The sequence below is a fragment of the Trypanosoma brucei genome, chromosome 4 (genome assembly GCF_000002445.2).
Source record: "Trypanosoma brucei brucei TREU927 chromosome 4, complete sequence".
Classification (NCBI taxonomy): domain Eukaryota; phylum Euglenozoa; class Kinetoplastea; order Trypanosomatida; family Trypanosomatidae; genus Trypanosoma; species Trypanosoma brucei.
The window spans coordinates 45,143-65,153 of NC_007277.1; the positions used below are offsets into that span (position 1 = coordinate 45,143).

General features: G+C 37.3%; 3 protein-coding genes and 1 pseudogene across 3 annotated transcripts, besides 10 other annotated features; all 4 read right to left on the reverse strand.

Annotated features, from left to right (window-relative positions):
- Positions 1-20,011: part of a sequence feature (sequence corresponds to BAC RPCI93-5D20) that runs on past both edges of the window.
- Tb927.4.240 lies at positions 906-3,365 on the reverse strand (annotated as a pseudogene).
- Positions 3,353-3,399: a microsatellite.
- Positions 4,294-6,321, reverse strand: Tb927.4.250 (retrotransposon hot spot (RHS) protein, putative; the record flags this gene model as incomplete). The annotated part of the gene is made up of 1 exon (XM_839082.1): positions 4,294-6,321. One exon carries the CDS (start codon positions 6,319-6,321, stop codon positions 4,294-4,296), a length of 2,028 nt encoding a protein of 675 aa, XP_844175.1.
- Positions 8,694-8,718: a sequence feature (AT_rich).
- Positions 8,868-8,888: a sequence feature (AT_rich).
- On the reverse strand, positions 9,703-11,376 carry Tb927.4.260 (retrotransposon hot spot (RHS) protein, putative; the record flags this gene model as incomplete). Its single annotated transcript, XM_839083.1, has 1 exon — positions 9,703-11,376. One exon carries the CDS (start codon positions 11,374-11,376, stop codon positions 9,703-9,705), a length of 1,674 nt encoding a protein of 557 aa, XP_844176.1.
- Positions 11,851-11,880: a sequence feature (AT_rich).
- Positions 14,103-14,149: a sequence feature (A-rich).
- Positions 14,711-14,731: a sequence feature (AT_rich).
- On the reverse strand, positions 15,135-16,808 carry Tb927.4.270 (retrotransposon hot spot (RHS) protein, putative; the record flags this gene model as incomplete). The annotated part of the gene is made up of 1 exon (XM_839084.1): positions 15,135-16,808. The coding sequence occupies one exon, from the start codon at positions 16,806-16,808 to the stop codon at positions 15,135-15,137; it is 1,674 nt and encodes a 557-aa protein (XP_844177.1).
- Positions 16,890-16,910: a sequence feature (AT_rich).
- Positions 17,283-17,312: a sequence feature (AT_rich).
- Positions 19,563-19,587: a sequence feature (AT_rich).

A 20,011-nucleotide genomic window follows, 5' to 3' on the forward strand; every position in this document is an offset into this window, starting at 1 on the left:
ATAATTGAAGAAAGAAAGAGAGAGGAAAATGGACACAATCAGGTCACCAGCTGCGTGTCTGCGAAGAACACCATCAAGAGCTGCTCCATAACTCTAATCATAACTAACATGTATAATATAATTATAACAGCTCGTATATAAAAGAGCACATCCAGTAACTGCTTCTAATGTTTGCATATTTCACTCCGTCACAATTTTTCTCCCATGACACCTACTGGAAATACAACTCAGAGGAGTTATAGTTGAGGCATGTTTCCAATGCGCCCTCTCTACCACGGATGGCGAAGAAGCAAAAAGTACTATTACATTTTTGTTCCTTTTATCATTGGCCTATAGATTCCTATCTCTACACGGATGTAAAATTTAAATTGTATAAATGAAAAGAAGATGTGAAGAGTTAGTTTAGTATAATCCAATTCTTTAGTTAGTAACAGCACAAATGAAAACAAAACGTTACAATGTTTTCTTACGCCCGTTGATAACATTATATCTGTCTTTCTTTGTGCCCCTTAAGATTACGATGTGGCTTAACTCCAGTTATGCGTTAGCCTATAAAATACTGCACTCCTTCTACTTCCTTCACTACGTTGTCGTCTCGCCACGTTTCCTTGGAACCTTCATTACATTCATACCATGGCGTCCTTGCTGCACCCGAAAAAAAAAAGCAGCCACACCTCCTTGCCCGCTGTGAGGTTACTGAATATACTTCGGACGTCACTGATTATGTGCACCTCTGTGCTACTCTTGTTTTGACAGCAGTCCGCTGAACTTGGTTTCCTTTCAGACTGCCGCACCCCAAGCGCTGCCCACTGCTGAGGAAATTGAACCGCATGTATTCACCGTGGTCGTACCTGCATTTGTTGCGTGTCAAACAACAGCGACTGGCCTTACTCCAGCTATTGGGTTCACCTTCGCTTTGCTTTCATCGCTCGCCTCCCCTGTGCCTTTTCTGCCTCCTGAAGATCTACCATCAGATGAGCATTCATTTCGTCCCCAAACGTTACTTGGAATTGTTCAATCATTTCCCAAAATGTTTGAAGTTGTTTCGCCTTCCTGGCAGGGATAACTTTGTCGTCGTTCGCCTCACATTTTTGCCAATTGGTAATCACACCGCCATTAACTCCATTCATGTATATCATCTCCCAAGCCATGTTACCCGAAAACGTGTTCCAGTCCGAAAAATATCCTTTAATTCTCTCCGTGAACGCATTCAACTTTGTCGCAGTGGTGGAGTGACAGTCCGACTTGGTCACGTGTAAAAGGACAAGTGTCTTTGGTTTTGGCGTTTTTTTCGCTTGCCTTCCAGGTGACATCGTGAAGCGCCCCTCAACGAAAAAAAAGCCATCCACCAAGGGTTCATAGGCTGTGGCGGGAGTGTAGAGCACCATGTATTCGCAGCGTTCAATTGGGTTCTGCCTGGCTGCTGGTAAGACTTCCCATCCAGTGAGGCACAACTGCTGAGGAGTCATGCTACTCAGTATACTTTGTGTTCCCCTCAGCTTCTCAGGCGGATGGAGGTGTCTCAAGTTCTTTGCCATCATCTCGAGAACTCGAGGATTGAGCACCGCAAACAACGCATGGCTTTCAAATGAAATGAAAGCGGCACTTCTGTTTCTCATCATGAGCTGGGACTCTGCTACTTTTCGCGCAGTAAAGCCAAGCACCGCCCAAAGTAGCAAGGTCCTTATGTGCCCGGAAAGCTCTTTGCTGCGATATGAATCTCCGGAAACTCCATTTCCACGCGAACGGACTATCTGTACCATCTGGTACGACACCTTTTCAGTTTGCCAGTTCATTGATGACCTAAAAAGATCCTCGCAGCCATTTTTATCATTAGCATCGAGGCCTCTTATTTTTTTTGCCACCGCCTCCATTCGCCCTCCGTGCCCCACAGCGTCGTAAACGGCACGAGGCACCGGGCCGGCCACTGCAATACGCTGCTTTACAGTTTCCCATTCGTCCTCAAGATCTCCTTTTAACTTTTCTTTTGCTGTGTTGGATACCTTTTTACCTAATGCTACTGATAAATTCTTCCATGCCACAAATGCCTTCATGTCACCCACATCATCGTAGTTTATAATAATATGGCGGCTTCCCATGTCCTTTTCCCACTCCTCATAATGTGCCGTATCCGGGGAAGTGAGGACAGTTATACCCCAACCCAAATGGCACAGCTCATCAGGCGGTATAAGTAGTTCGTTACCGATGTCGACAATGATGTGACCTCTTTTTTTTCTTATTGTTTTTATGAAGGTAACGGCGGAATCGGTGCTTCTGTCTTCCTCAACCCTCCCCTCTTCTCCGGGTTTCTTGTTATGTATTAGGTAAGCGATTTTTCCCACGAAATATGCAACAACATCAAGCATTCCTTCATTGAAGTGAAGCAGTGAATGAAGCAAAAATGATCCAAGGCCACATGTTTTACCAATACCAGGTGTACCAATAACAATATGTATCGGTGGTCTCTGTGCTTTTTCCACCCACCTTCCTTGCAGCCCTCGTTGAATTATATACCACACGCGCATAATTTCACGACGGATGTATACATGTTTAAGTTTTTCCCCGCACCTCTCAGTGTGGCCCAATGCAAACCTGTTGTATGGCCAACCTTTCTCCGAAGTGAGAACAAAAATCTCCAAACCATCAGGCCTCTCCTCAATATCTGCATCGACATTCGTAGGATCAGGAGTTACATCCACCTCCTCCTTCGTCCACATGCGCGGTGGTCTTCCATCAAACACTTTCATTCCAAGTGGCTCCGCATCATAACCCGACATCACATAACTCCATTTTGCATTATAAATGGAATCGTATAATTTCTCTTTGAGAGACTTGCCCTCTCCGGTTTCTGATGGGTTCTCGTTTTTCCGCTCTCTTGGCGGCTATCACTGCAGCATCCAACATTCCCCTCGCCACGGGACCAACAAATTCCCTTATTTGCGCTGTTGCCCTCTCTTCCCATTGCTGTATGTCGCTAATCTCATTACGAGGCAGATAAATAACTGCCCTCAGTAATTGAAACTCCTCAAGCCGCTGTATTCTTCCTAGAATCCTGGCATCTAAAATAAATCTTTTGTGATTCTTAACAAGCAAAAACATGGCTACATTCTGTGTGTCATACGTGTTTGAGAAGTATTGATCCAAAAAGTCATGCAGTTTTATTTCATCCAAACTCGCATAATCTTCCAGCAGCACATTCGCAATAGAGCTGTTAATTGACCAAGTTGACCCTTTTTCGCCTCCACGCAGTCAATTCAAAAAATATATTGCCGCATGCAACCTATTACTATGGAAACGCCTTATTGAATTCCACACTTCTGAAAACTTGCCCCCTGATTCTTCACAAGCTTGCGATAAAAGCATAAACAAAAATAGAATCAGAAACAGAGACAGAGACAGTTTACACTGTAGGAAAGGACATCACAGTGAGTCACTCATTCTAGGAAGATAATCACAAAAGCGAACACCAACAAAAAGACAGCTCAGCGCCATAAAGCAGAACCTACTTACTACTAATAAGGAGTTGTGCCCCTTCCCTGCCAGTAAAGACACAACATTCCCCAACAAACACAGTGGAAGATCACAAGACTTATGACCCCTCCATACTAACCTAAACAAGACATCGTGAATCACAATTGCATGCAATGCGCTAAGAACCCAAAACGGTTCCACACATTTGCCTCTGAAGATCCCTACTCAATCGCACCCCTACGCGGGAATCAATATTCTGCCTGTCACAAAATAACACAGCGGACGGCAGAGGGAAAGGGGGAAAATAAAGAAAGCCACCACAACACATAAGGATTTTAATGGGAACTTAAAGGAAACCTTCTAGATGAGAATGCTAACACCCATACCACAACAGTGCTCACAATCCTCTTGTATATCAGTGTTTAATTAGTTTTTCACAAAATGATTTGATAATCGTAACGATTCAAGGAATAAAAAAATGTAAATGATAAGACACGACGCAACAAGCTGCCACATTGCCATTAATGGATGTATGTAATACCATTGTTACTATCCATTTCATTGTGACAACACACGCAAAATACAATCGATACCACGGATTTCGTACGCCTTCCGTCGTGCGGTGAATCGCAGAGTGGATGTAAACAGTTGCGAAAGGATTACACCAACGCAACCGTAAGTTCGTTACGCTACCAGGAGCCTGTCCAGGATATACGATGAGTGAACTTCATTACTCCAACACAAAATGTGACGCCTCCTCTTGCCCTTTCATTCGTTCTTCACAGTGCTTACTTAATTGTTGGCTTGCTCGAGGTTCGCCAATTACCTTCGGCCCGCAGCAGCCACCGCAAGCATTTTGATAACTATGTTATCCTCATACTGCACATGGTACTGCTGCACATTGTTCTTCCAGAATCCCTTCACAAACTGGTGACTGCGGTGCTTTGCCTTACCCTGTGTAATTTCACACTTCTGCTCAGACCTCATCGCTGTGGATTCGAAGTGCTGAACGTAAATGATTTCCCAGTGAAACATCTCAGTAATTTCCTCCAACTGCTCAACGGTAGCCTCATTCTGGTGACCCCCTCCCTCCGCACTTGGCAAGAGGGATTGTAACAAATGAATGAATTCGTCGGTTTTTGTGTCATGTCTGCTGGCAACAGTAAACTGCAACAACACAATAGTTTTCTTTCCTGTGGTTCCTGAAGCCTGTGCAGCCTCCTTGTCATCAACAATAAAGAATGCATCCGCTACGGGGTAGTTGGGAATGCACGGCACATATAATTCCACCGGAGCCCCCTCCGACTCAGCCCAGTTGATGTCACCTGGCACTGTGTTTGTTCGACCAACTTTGAGGAGGTCATCCCTTACGTGTTGCAAAATGCTTTTGCGTGTCCTCATGCGTCTGGCCCTTTCATTTGCTGGAAGTTTCGTTATTAAACTTACGAAGCAAGTTAACACTCTGGGGGAACACAAATATTTAATTGCATTCTCCTCAAAATAAAGCCCGATGGCAGATGCATTCCGCATCATACCAGTTGTCAGTGCCCACTCCTCAGCAATGCCGGAAAACACTACATTCAAAATTCTTTTCTTTATAGATTCAGAATGCGCCACGCAGACATACGTGTCAAAGGAGTTTCCTTCTCGAGCTTTGATACGAACGATCTTCACGAGCTTATGTGATGCATCATTGTCCCTCCATTCCCCACAGTTGTCCAGTACCTTAGTATATATTCCGTACTTGTTACCTGCTACGATACTCCCCAATTCCCCGTCCACTGCAGTAAGCTCCTGTCCATACATTACTTCGTCAAACACATAACGAAGTGAAGGTCCGACACGCTCCACACGGTTCTCATACATGTTCCACTTTTCCCTCAACTCAACATGCGTGGCTTGAGGAAACAGCTTGAGTCCCATACGTGAGAAGAAAGCCCGCATTTCACTCATTTCCCAGCAGTTAACAACAATAAAAGCGCCTTTACGTTGCTTTTGCCAGCTGTCAAAATTTCTCAAATTGGGTGAACTGATCAAAATGCTTCCCCATTTTGGAGCCACATCTGCCGGTGGCTGCTCGCCTTTGTTGACGAAGTCATAAATAATATAACCACGTGTATTAGATGATATAACCTTCATAAACGTTATAGCCGCTTCTTTACTGTACTCCCTAACTCTGCCAACGCCACCATTATCCGATTTTTCAAATATATATGCGGCTACACCACGGAAATACGCAACAACAGGCAACTCTTCCGCATCATAATGCAATAACTTGTAGAGGATAAAAGAACCCAAATTCTGAGATTTGCCAATCCCAGGATTACCAATGGCAACGTATGATCGTGGTAAATAAAGACATCCCGGTATAACACGCTGGGTACGCCATAATTCAATTCCACTCCTTACAACATTCCATACGCGGAGCTCCTCTCTGCGAATGAATATGTCACTGTTACTTCCCCGGGCAAAGCCTGTATATGGCCAACCCATTTCTGAGGTAAGAACCAACAGCTCAACTCCTTCCGTGCGTTCCGGCTTCTGTTCAAGAGTTTCCTCAATTTTGGGGACAACATTAAGTTCCTCATCTTTCCACATCAAACCTTCATTGGGCATTCCATCAACCAACGTCATTCCCAATGGTTGAGTTCCATCGTCGATAATAATATAACTCCATTTCGCATTATAGGTGGAATCGTATAATTTCTCTTCGAGAGACTTGCCCTCTCCGGTTTCTGATGGGTTCTCGTTTTCTCGGCTGGCTTGTCTCTTCATTGGGCGGTACGCACCATTCAACCATCCATTTAAAACATTCCGAGTATCTCCCACACTACCGCCGTTCTGATTCATTTCACTGTCCGAATAATAATCTTAATTGAGTGTGTTGTGTTATTTCCTTTCTTTGTAACATAAATTAAAAAAGAGATTAAAAATAGGGGAATATAAAAAGATACACTTCTAAACCAAATTACAATCAATGAATATTAGGAATTAATATGGAAGATGAAAACTATTTATTGAAATTAGGATTCAATACAAATCTTATCATGTGTTGGGGTGTCACAGCAACTTAAGCACAAATAAGGTATGACAGTATGAATAAACATTTCTGTTGGGAGTAAAACTCAAACAACAATTCCCAGTTACTGCACACAATCATTTCAGAAAAAATAATATACTTACATATATATGGGTATGGAAAAGCAAAAAAAATAAATAAATGTGGCATTGCCATGAAAAACAGCATATAATAGCTTTACTGATAAGCTATGCAAAACGTAGAATACTCGGTTAAAGGTATTCATGCGCATGGTGAAGGATCTTTACATTAAGAAATAATACAAACAACTATCAGAACTTGCGCATAATCTCACATGAGCCGTCACTCGGAATGACGTTTCCATTACTTATTAACTTTGCAACAACAATTTTAATACATACTCTCACACTCCTAATCAGTACACAGTGTGCAAATGAAAGTACGAGATATCAAAACATATACAATAATAATCGCCGTAAAAAGTAAAACCAATGAAAATAAAATCTTATACATCAAAGAGGAACCTCTCTCACCTGACGAACAAATGCTGCTCACTTTCTTTATTCTTTAAGTGATCCTGTGTTTTTTTTCTTGCGGCCATGGAACCATGAATACAAAGAACATATGAAGGCATGAAAGGTATTTGTTTTTGTTTTGGTATTGGAGCACCTTGCCATGCGTCTGATCTTGTGCCTTGGTGAAACTCAAAAGAAACGAAAGGCTCACGGAAGGGAACAAATATATTTGTGGGAATAACAATCCAATATTAGGCCTCTTTTAAGGAGTGTGCTGAGTGGAATAATGGTGAAAAAGAAGTATTGAAAATGTATGCTATATGGACAAATGCCTTACAATGTTTTCTCTCTATCTGAAACATATGGAATATATGGAATATATAAGGAACAAGAAACATAGGGAATATATGAAGAATAAGGAAATATATGATATATTCTGAAGTGCCGGATGTGCTTGTGCGTGTCTTCGTATGTGTTCTCTGCTTTATATATCACTAAATATTTTACACATTTCATTTTACTTTGCGTATGCTAATAGCTTGTTTTTCCTTGCATCAATTCATGGAAATATCTATTAGAGAAATAATAATTTACTTTTTCTCTTCCTTTCCCGCTAATGTTTCACCGCCTATTTTCATTCCTTATAAATACTGTAAATTTCTTTTGTTACTGTAACTATTTCCAAAAAAAATGTAATGGAGACACTTTAAGCATTACATATCATAATATCTCTAAACTCCTTCTATGTTATGTTAAGTTACAAATATTTTCATTCCCATTAATTTTATTCAGCAGAACATACAAAACACCCTCAAAAGTCCTTCCTTCCTTTCTTTTTCTTCAACATCATAATATACCTTGTGGAATATACAAATATATAATAACCATAAATGTGTTATATATCTTCACAACATCAGAAGCTATACAACAGAATTGTGTTCCTCAAGAAGCAGTGGTTGTGTTTCCTTTTACTTTCTCTCAGAGTCAAACTAATTAATTAATTACTAATAACATCCTCCAAAGATATTGCTTCTATTTTCTTGGATCACTCAGCAGCGTAACACCGGAGTATTGAAATAAAGAGTCACAGTTCAAAGAAAATAAAACAGTAAAAAAAATAAACAGAGGCTCGCACCTTCACAATTGGTTGCATTTGGATATATCAAACGCATTTATACACTTGCATTCCTTGTGTTTCTTTTTTGGGGGAGGGTAAATGCAAAATGCAAAATGTATCAAGTTGACGAGTAGAAGAAATACAACACTTGATATAATTTCACTTACATATAAGCTTTCGTTTCCCACTTTATTCTAATTCATAATATTTAGATAGCAATGTAATGGAGCATTCAGCCATAAACATTTTAACCATAAATATAGTAACTAATGTGTGAATGGTAACCCATGGTGATACATTCCATATGGAACAATACCACATTGTTAAATATACGCATGGAATTAAAACTATAGCACTAAATTGAAAATGAAAAATTAGAAGAGAGAAAGATATGAATTATCAAAAGAGGCATATTCTTCACTAACATGCACTTGTTTCAATACAATCATAATTTCAAATTACTTTAAATGATAAGTGGCCCAATGTCCTGAAACGACACAATAACAATGATTTCATTATAACAACTGTAAAATAATGATATGCAATAAAGTAAATAATATAAATAAATAAAAATACAGCAAGCACTGCAGAATATATTTTACTGCTATAACCATTTGCAAACAAATGAATAGCTTTGCTCATTGGAAGAAAATAATTAAATTCAAACTTCCTATGATTCTGCCAGTGTTGGTGAGCTACGTGTGGGACTCAAAAAAAACAAAAGTTTATTTTAAATAAATATAAAGAAAAGAAAAACTTCTCATGAAACCATAAGGGTACCCCTGTGAGTTATGTGCTGCTGTAAAACATAGTTAACTTCACAACCCTCAAGAAAGAAAGAAATAATAAAAGTAAAATGTAAACAAAAATAAAGTTAAGATATATAATACACTTATGCTTAACTAAATGTAACGTGTCATACGTAAAGGTGATAAAATAATAATCACAATGTAATGTTATCAATGCTTTCCTTCGCAAACGAAAACTGTCACATCTCAATGTGTTCTTCCAAATTAATATAAAGGAACCAGCTGTGTTTGTATAATATTCTACAATGTCATTTGGCATTGTCCAATGCTCACTCAAAAAACTCCTTCGTTTTGTTGCGATGTAGCTGTTGACAGTGTTGTGCTCTTTTTCTTTTTTATTTTTTAACATACAACTATGGGTTTCCGTAATCCTCTCAATATTGCTGCAGTTCCCATCATTAAAAAAAAAACAAAAGAAATCCATCAAAATAGCGTAACTGGAGTATAAGATGTTGTAGAGAACAATGTATTTATTTTGAGTAATGGAACTCTGTGAGGTCGAAGACAATAATCCGAAACGATTGAACCGAAACTTTCATTGCCCCATGCCTGTAAAATAATAATTTAATTGCTCAACGCATATTCTCATCCTGCAGTAAGTAGTTCAAACAATTTCGTACACACATGAAACACTGGAAGGAAAAGAAAACATATACATTGCATAAACCTTTACTAAATGAAAATACTATTTTTGGTATCGAGTTCACCATGTGTTACAGAGCCACATTTCACTAACATGCTAAAGCATAATTAATTCATCATCATATTTCTGATCATCAGCGATAGGGCTTGACATTTGTATGATTCGACTCCTCCAACATTTCCTTTTACTCTTACAATCTTCACCAACTTGTTCATAACTTCATCGTTCCGCCAGTCAGCCGTGTGTTCAATAATATCATTATAGCAATATTTATCAGATTTCTTCATAGCTCTCAACGCATCATACACACTTTTCAGATGCCACTCATAACAACCTAAACCAAATATATAACGAGGCAGCGGTCCAATTAAATTAATGCGTTCCTCCACTATTTTCCACTCATCTTCAATTTCTCTCTTCAATTCGTATCTTCTTCTGTTGGACACCTTTTCTCCTGTATGTATTGACAGCTTTTTCCATGCCATAAATGCCTTCATGTCACGCACATCATCGCAGTTCATAATAATTTGGTGGCCTCCCTTATTTGCACTCCACTCATCAAAATGGTCACTTTTAGGGAAAGTGAGGAAAGTTACACTCCAAACATCAGAGGGAAGTTGAGTGTATAGTTGCTCCATTGCATACCTTGTGTCCATAACAATGTGCCCTTTGCTTTCAGATTTCATTTTATTTATGGCAGCAACGGCAGACTCCCAGCGTTCGTATTCATCAACAGTCCCTCTTTCCTCACCCTCTCGGTTGTATATCAGGAAGGCAGAATCCTCCAAGAAATATGCAACAACATCAAGCATTCCTTCATTGAAGTGAAGCAGTGAATAAAATAAAAATGATCCAAGGCCACATGTTTTACCAATTCCAGACGTGCCAATAATAATATGTATTGGTGGACCCTCAGCTGTTGCTTCCATCCACCATGCTTTCAGACCTCGTTGGATTATATACCACACGCGCATAATTTCACGACGGATATATACATGCTTGCAAATTGTCTTGCATCTCTCAGTGTAACCCAATACAAACCTGTTGTATGGCCAACCCTTCTCCGACGTAAGAACAAAAATCTCCAAACCATTGGATCCTTCCTTTACTCTTGCATCAACATCGGCAGTTTTAGGAGTTATATTCAATTCTGCCTCCGTCCATATGCGCTGCGGCCTTCCATCGAATACCTTCATTCCAAGTGGCTCCGCATCATAACCCGACATCACATAACTCCATTTCGCATTGTAAAAAGAATCGTAAACATCTCGACAACTTTTGACAGAAACACGCGGCAGAAACCATACTTCTGATTCCGTGACAGCATATTGTACTGCATTCAACCTTCCCCTTGCTACAGGGCTAATGGAGTTTTTCACCTCTGGAGTTGCACCGTTCACCCAATCGCTGATGGTATAAATTTTTTCCTCTTTAAGGTAGTTTATCCACATTTCTGTTTCAGGCAGTTTCTCAACAATCCTTTTGTACTCCCTGAACTCATAAAGCCCCTGTATATCCTCAAGAATCTCGGCATCCTTAATATAATCTTCAGGATTCTTAACAAACGTTTCCATTGACACATTCACTGTGTTATACGTGTTTGAGAAGCATTGATTCAAAAAGTCATGCAGATTCATTTTGGGCAATGTCGCATATTCTTCCAGCAAAAAATCCCTCACTGTACTGTTCATTTTACAATCAGAAAATCTTTTATATCTCTGCGGCATCTGTGGAGGCTGAGCAGGAGGAGGTGCTACATGTTCATCCCGTGGCCTCCTCATGGCTCCTTCAATGTTATTTGGCACTTGTGGGTTTGCGTTATTTCCTTGTGGAGCTGCGGGGCTATTGGCTCTTGATATAACTATTTTAACAACCGTTATTAACTTAACTATCTTTTCTTAACTTTACTTTTTTAACTGAAATTATAAATAGCTGAAGTAAAGCAGCCGATGAGGAAAACAAAAGTGTGTGAATTGTGTAACATAATATCAAATGTGATAGAGCAAGATAATATTTATTTACCGCTGTTTGCATAATATGATATCATAATGTATTTGATATTAAGGAAAACAATTTCAAAATATAGTAGCTGTTAATAAATTATTTCCCTTGCTTCATCATTATGTGCCAAATATAATTAATTTCCTGTATCATTCTTTTTAAACCATATATAATATGGAAACAAAAAATATTACTGCCTCATACACCTGAATAAACACTTTGTATAGAGTTGACAGTTGTGAAAGGTCAAATTCTATTAATTAAAATCATTTTTTAAAAATAAACAATAAGCAGAAATATATATGGATATTAATGAAAGGGGAAAAGAATATCGGCACGAGGTATGGATATACACACATTAGTACAGACACATGAATACACAACTGTTTTCCTGCTATTTCCTCCTTTCTGCCAATACGAGGCATTCAGTTGTATTGAAGGAACTCGTTGAAATATAAATCATTTTTCTAACCCATATACTTACCACCGGAATAACGTATTGAATAATCTCTGTATGATATTTATGGAATTGATAATTCTTTTTTCCCCTTTTATAACGTGGAATGCTGATGCAGCTCTTGGTAGTGTTTCACCAGCAGTCTTCATTGAGATTCCATGCGGTGTCGTAGCATTGTGAGGAGAGTTCTGGGCAGAGGAGACCCGGGTTCCGCAATGTTGGATTCAGTGTGGGGCCGACATTGGCTCACGATAGGACTCATGAAGGAGCTTGTGAGAGTTCTCTTTTCATGCGCAATCCGAAAGAGTAGAGGACAATGAATTTATGTCTCCGGTAAAAGAGAGGTTCATCACGTTGTTCACTATATTTGCTTCCGCCTCGTTCATTTAGTGGTTGTTGTGACCCTTTTTTCTGGGGTGGGGGATTTCTGTCCCTCTTTTCCTCAATGCTACCGCTTTGTCTCGAGTTTTGTGTGTCTGCTTTTGTGCCTTGGTGAAACTCAAAAGAAACGCTAGCGAAAGGCTCACAGAAGTTAATAAATATATTTGTAGAAATAATCCAATAATGGACCTCTTTTGAGGAATGGTGAGTGAAAAAAATGGTGCAAAAAAACATTGAAAATTTATGCCACATGGACAAGTGCTTTATAATGTTCCCACTGTGTGGAAATATGGAATATATAAGGAACATATGAGAGGCAGTGAATAGTTATAGAACAAACGGAATATATGGAGAACAAGAAACGTAGGGAATATATCAAATGTATGGTATATATGGAATGTATGAGAGGCAAAAAGTATGGAAAAACTTTGTTAATTGAATATACATTCATGTATTCTCAGGTGCTGGATGTGTTTGTGCGTGTATTTATATGTATGTGTTCTCTGCTTTATATATCACTAAATATTTTACACATTTCATTTTACTTTGCGTATGCTAATAGCTTGTTTTTCCTTGCATCAATTCATGGAAATATCTATTAGAGAAATAATAATTTACTTTTTCTCTTCCTTTCCCGCTAATGTTTCACCGCCTATTTCCATTCCTTATAAATACTGTAAATTTCTTTTGTTACTGTAACTATTTCCAAAAAAAATGTAAGTAAGACAGTTTAAGCATTACACATCATAATATCTCCAAACTCCTTCTATGTTATGTTAAGCTACAAATATTTTCATTCCCATTAATTTTATTCAGCAGAACATACAAAACACCCTCAAAAGTCCTTCCTTCCTTTCTTTATTTTTTTTTTTGAAATCATAATATATCTTGTGGAATATACAAATATATAATAACCATAAATGTGTTATATATCATCAAAACATCAGCAGCTTCACGACATAATTGTGTCCTTCAATAAGCAGTGGTTGTGTTTCCTTTTATTTTATCTCAGAGTCAAACTAATTAATTAATTACTAACAGCATCCTCCAAAAATGTTTCTTCTATTTTCTTGGATCACTCAGCAGCGTAACACCGGAGTATTGAAATAAAGAGTCACAGTTCAAAGAATACAAAACAGTAAAAAAAATAAACAGAGGCTCGCACCTTCACAATTGGTTGCATTTGGATATATCAAACGCATTTATACACTTGCATTCCTTGTGTTTCTTTTTTGGGGGAGGGTAAATGCAAAATGTATCAAGTTGACGAGTAGAAGAAATACAGCACTTGATATAATTTCACTTACATATAAGCTTTCGTTTCCCACTTTATTCTAATTCATAATATTTAGATAGCAATGTAATGCAGTATTCAGCAATAAACATTTTAACCATAAATATAGTAACTAATGTGTGAATGGTAGCCCATGGCGATACATTCCATATGGAACAATACCACATTGTTAAATATATACATCGAATTAAAACTATAGCACTAAATTGAAAATGAAAAATTAGAAGAGAGAAAGATATGAATTATCAAAAGAGGCATATTCTTCACTAACATGCACTTGTTTCAATACAATCATAATTTCAAATTACTTTAAATGATAAGTGGCCCAATGTCCTGAAATGACACAATAACAATGATTTCATTATAGCACCTGTAAAATAATGATATGAAATAAAATAAATAATAAAAATAAATAAAAATACAGCAAGCACTGCAGAATATATTTTACTGCTATAACCATTTGCCAACAGATGAATAGCTTTGCTCATTGGAAGAAAATAATTAAATTCAAACTTCCTATGACTATGCCAGTGTTAATGAGCTACGTGTGGGACTCAAAAAAAAAAACAAAAAGTTTATTTTAAATAAACATGAAGAAAAGAAAAACTTCTCATGAAACCATAAGGGTATCCGTGTGAGTTATGTGCTGCTGTCAAACATAGTTAACTTCACAACCCTTAAGAAAGAGAGAAATAATAAAAGTAAAATGTAAACAAAAATAAAGGTAAGATATATAATACACTTATGCTTAACTAAATGTAACATGTCATACGTAAAGGTGATAAAATAATAATCACAATGTAATGTTATCAATGCTTTCCTTCGCAAACGAAAACTGTCACATCTCAATGTGTTCTTTCAAATTAATATAAAGGAACCAGCTGTGTTTGTATAATATTCTACAATGTCATTTGGCATTGTCCAATGCTCACTCAAAAAACTCCTTCGTTTTGTTGCGATGTAGCTGTTGTCAGTTGTGCTCTTTTTTTATTTTATTTTTTAACATACAACTATGGGTTTCCGTAATCCTCTCAATATTGCTGCAGTTCCCATCATTAAAAAAAAACAAAAGAAATCCATCAAAATAGCGTAACTGGAGTATAAGATGTTGTAGAGAACAATGTATTTATTTTGAGTAATGGAACTCTGTGAGGTCGAAGACAATAATCCTAAACGATTGAACCGAAACTTTCATTGCCCCATGCCTGTAAAATAATAATTTAATTGCTCAACGCATATTCTCATCCTGCAGTAAGTAGTTCAAACAATTTCGTACACACATGAAACACTGGAAGGAAAAGAAAACATATACATTGCATAAACCTTTACTAAATGAAAATACTATTTTTGGTATCGAGTTCACCATGTGTTACAGAGCCACATTTCACTAACATGCTAAAGCATAATTAATTCATCATCATATTTCTGATCATCAGCGATAGGGCTTGACATTTGTATGATTCGACTCCTCCAACATTTCCTTTTACTCTTACAATCTTCACCAACTTGTTCATAACTTCATCGTTCCGCCAGTCAGCCGTGTGTTCAATAATATCATTATAGCAATATTTATCAGATTTCTTCATAGCTCTCAACGCATCATACACACTTTTCAGATGCCACTCATAACAACCTAAACCAAATATATAACGAGGCAGCGGTCCAATTAAATTAATGCGTCCCTCCACTATTTTCCACTCATCTTCAATTTCTCTCTTCAATTCGTATCTTCTTCTGTTGGACACCTTTTCTCCTGTATGTATTGACAGCTTTTTCCATGCCATAAATGCCTTCATGTCACGCACATCATCGCAGTTTATAATAATATGGTGGCCTCCCTTATTTGCACTCCACTCATCAAAATGGGCACTTTTAGGGAAAGTGAGGAAAGTTACACTCCAAACATCAGAGGGAAGTTGAGTGTATAGTTCCTCCATTGCATACCTTGTGTCCATAACAATGTGCCCTTTGCTTTCAGATTTCATTTTATTTATGGCAGAAACGGCAGACTCCCAGCGTTTGTATTCATCAACAGTCCCTCTTCCCTCACCCTCTCGGTTGTATATCAGGAAGGCAGCATCCTCCAAGAAATATGCAACAACATCAAGCATTCCTTCATTGAAGTGAAGCAGTGAATAAAATAAAAATGATCCAAGGCCACATGTTTTACCAATTCCAGACGTGCCAATAATAATATGTATTGGTGGACCCTCAGCTGTTGCTTCCATCCACCATGCTTTCAGACCTCGTTGGATTATATACCACACGCGCATAATTTCACGACGGATATATACATGCTTGCAAATTGTCTTGCATCTCTCAGTGTAACCCAATACAAACCTGTTGTATGGCCAACCCTTCTCCGACGTAAGAACAAAAATCTCCAAACCATTGGATCCTTCCTTTACTCTTGCATCAACATCGGCAGTTTTAGGAGTTATATTCAATTCTGCCTCCGTCCATATGCGCTGCGGCCTTCCATCGAATACCTTCATTCCAAGTGGCTCCGCATCATAACCCGACATCACATAACTCCATTTCGCATTGTAAAAAGAATCGTAAACATCTCGACAACTTTTGACAGAAACACGCGGCAGAAACCATACTTCTGATTCCGTGACAGCATGTTGTACTGCATTCAACCTTCCCCTTGCTACGGGGCTAATGGAGTTTTTCACCTCTGGAGTTGCACCGTTCACCCAATCGCTGATGGTAAAAATTTTTTCCTCTTTTAGGTAGTTTATCCACATTTCTGTTTCAGGCAGTTTCTCAACAATCCTTTTGTACTCCCTGAACTCATAAAGCCCCTGTATATCCTCAAGAATCTCGGCATCCTTAATATAATCTTCAGGATTCTTAACAAACGTTTCCATTGACACATTCACTGTGTTATACGTGTTTGAGAAGCATTGATTCAAAAAGTCATGCAGATTCATTTTGGGCAATGTCGCATATCTTTCCAGCAAAAAATCCCTCACTGTACTGTTCATTTTCCAATCAGAAAATCTTTTATATCTCTGCGGCATCTGTGGAGGCTGAGCAGGAGGAGGTGCTACATGTTCATCCCGTGGCCTCCTCATGGGCCCTTCAATGTTATTTGGCACTTGTGGGTTTGCGTTATTTCCTTGTGGAGCTGCGGGGCTATTGGCTTTTGATATTACAATTATAATAATAATTATTATCTTAACTATCTTTTCTTAACTTTACTTTTTTAACTGAAATTATAAATAGCTGAAGTAAAGCAGCCGATGAGGAAAACAAAAGTGTGTGAATTGTGTAACATAATATCAAAAGTAATAGAGCAAGATAATATTTATTTACCGCTGTTTGCATAATATGATATCATAATGTATTTGATATTAAGGAAAACAATTTCAAAATATAGTAGCTGTTAATAAATATTTCCCTTACTTCATTATCATGTGCCAAATATAATTAATTTCATGTATCATTTCTTTTTAAACAACGAATAATATGGAAACAAAAAATATTACTGCCTCATACACCTGAATAAACACTTTGTATAGAGTTGACAGTTGTGAAAGGTCAAATTCTATTAATTAAAATCATTTTTTAAAAATAAACAATAAGCAGAAAAATATATGGATATTAATGAAAGGGGAAAAGAATATCGGCACGAGGTATGGATATACACACATTAGTACAGACACATGAATACACAACTGTTTTCCTGCTATTTCCTCCTTTCTGCCAATACGAGGCATTCAGTTGTATTGAAGGAACTCGTTGAAATATAAATCATTTTTCTAACCCATATACTTACCACCGGAATAACGTATTGAATAATCTCTGTATGATATTTATGGAATTGATAATTCTTTTTTCCCCTTTTATAACGTGGAATGCTGATGCAGCTCTTGGTAGTGTTTCACCAGCAGTCTTCATTGAGATTCCATGCGGTGTCGTAGCATTGTGAGGAGAGTTCTGGGCAGAGGAGACCCGGGTTCCGCAATGTTGGATTCAGTGTGGGGCCGACATTGGCTCACGATAGGACTCATGAAGGAGCTTGTGAGAGTTCTCTTTTCATGCGCAATCCGAAAGAGTAGAGGACAATGAAGTTATGTCTCCGGTAAAAGAGAGGTTCATCACGTTGTTCACTATATTTGCTTCCGCCTCGTTCATTTAGTGGTTGTTGTGACCTTTTTTTTTTCTGGGGTGGGGGATTTCTGTCCCTCTTTTCCTCAATGCTACCGCTTTGTCTCGAGTTTTGTGTGTCTGCGTTTGTGCCTTGGTGAAACTCAAAAGAAACGCTAGCGAAAGGCTCACAGAAGGTAATAAATATATTTGTAGAAATAATCCAATAATGGACCTCTTTTGAGGAATGGTGAGTGAAAAAAATGGTGCAAAAAAACATTGAAAATTTATGCCACATGGACAAGTGCTTTATAATGTTCCCACTGTATAGAAATATGGAATATATAAGGAACATATGGGAGGCAGTGAATATTTATAGAACAAACGGAATATATGGAGAACAAGAAACGTAGGGAATATATCAAATGTATGGTATATATGGAATGTATGAGAGGCAAAAAGTATGGAAAAACTTTGTTAATTGAATATACATTCATGTATTCTCAGGTGCTGGATGTGTTTGTGCGTGTATTTGTATGTATGTGTTCTCTGCTTTATATATCACTAAATATTTTACACATTTCATTTTACTTTGCGTATGCTAATAGCTTGTTTTTCCTTGCATCAATTCATGGAAATATCTATTAGAGAAATAATAATTTACTTTTTCTCTTTCTTTCCCGCTAATGTTTCACCGCCTATTTTCATTCCTTATAAATACTGTAAATTTCTTTTTGTTACTGTAACTATTTCCAAAAAAAATGTAATGGAGACACTTTAAGCATTACATATCATAATATCTCTAAACTCCTTCTATGTTATGTTAAGTTACTAATATTTTCATTCCCATTAATTTTATTCAGCAGAACATACAAAACACCCTCAAAAGTCCTTCCTTCCTTTCTTTATTTTTTTTTTGAAATCATAATATATCTTGTGGAATATACAAATATATAATAACCATAAATGTGTTATATATCTTCACAACATCAGAAGCTTCACGACATAATTGTGTTCCTCAAGAAGCAGTGGTTGTGTTTCCTTTTACTTTCTCTCAGAGTCAAACTAATTAATTAATTACTAATAACTTCCTCCAAAGATATTGCTTCTATTTTCTTGGATCAACGAGCAGCGTAACACCGGAGTATTGAAATGAAGAGTCACAGTTCAAAGAATATAAAACACAGAATAAATAGACAGAGACTCGCACCTTCACAATTGGTTGCATTTGGATACATCAAACATATTTTTTCGCCTCCTTGTGTTTTTTTGGACGTGGGAGGGGTAAATGCAAAATGCAAAATGTATCAAGTTGACGAGTAGCAGAAATACAACACTTGATATAATTTCACTTACATATAAGCTTTCGTTTCCCACTTTATTCTAATTCATAATATTTTGATAGCAATGTAATGCAGTATTCAGCCATAAACATTTTAGCCATAAATATAGTAACTAATGTGTGAATGGTAGCCCATGGCGATACATTCCATATGAAACAATACCACATTGTTAAATATATACATGGAATTAAAACTATAGCACTAAATTGAAAATGAAAAATTAAAAGAGAAAAAGATATGAATTATCAAAAGAGGCATATTCTTCACTAACATGCATTTGTTTCAATACAATCATAATTTGAAATTACTTTAAATGATAAGTGGCCCAATGTCCTGAAATGACACAATAACAATGATTTCATTATAGCACCTGTAAAATAATGATATGCAATAAAGTAAATAATAAAAATAAATAAAAATACAGCAAGCACTGCAGAATATATTTTACTGCTATAACCATTTGCCAACAGATGAATAGCTTTGCTCATTGGAAGAAAATAATTAAATTCAAACTTCCTATGATTCTGCCAGTGTTAGTGAGCTACGTGTGGGACTCAAAAAACACAAAAGTTTATTTTAAATAAACATGAAGAAAAGAAAAACTTCTCATGAAACCATAAGGGTACCCCTGTGAGTTATGTGCTGCTGTAAAACATAGTTAACTTCACAACCCTTAAGAAAGAGAGAAATAATAAAAGTAAAATGTAAACAAAAATAAAGGTAAGATATATAATACACTTATGCTTAACTAAATGTAACATGTCATACGTAAAGGTGATAAAATAATAATCACAATGTAATGTTATCAATGCTTTCCTTCACAAACAAAAACTGTCACATCTCAA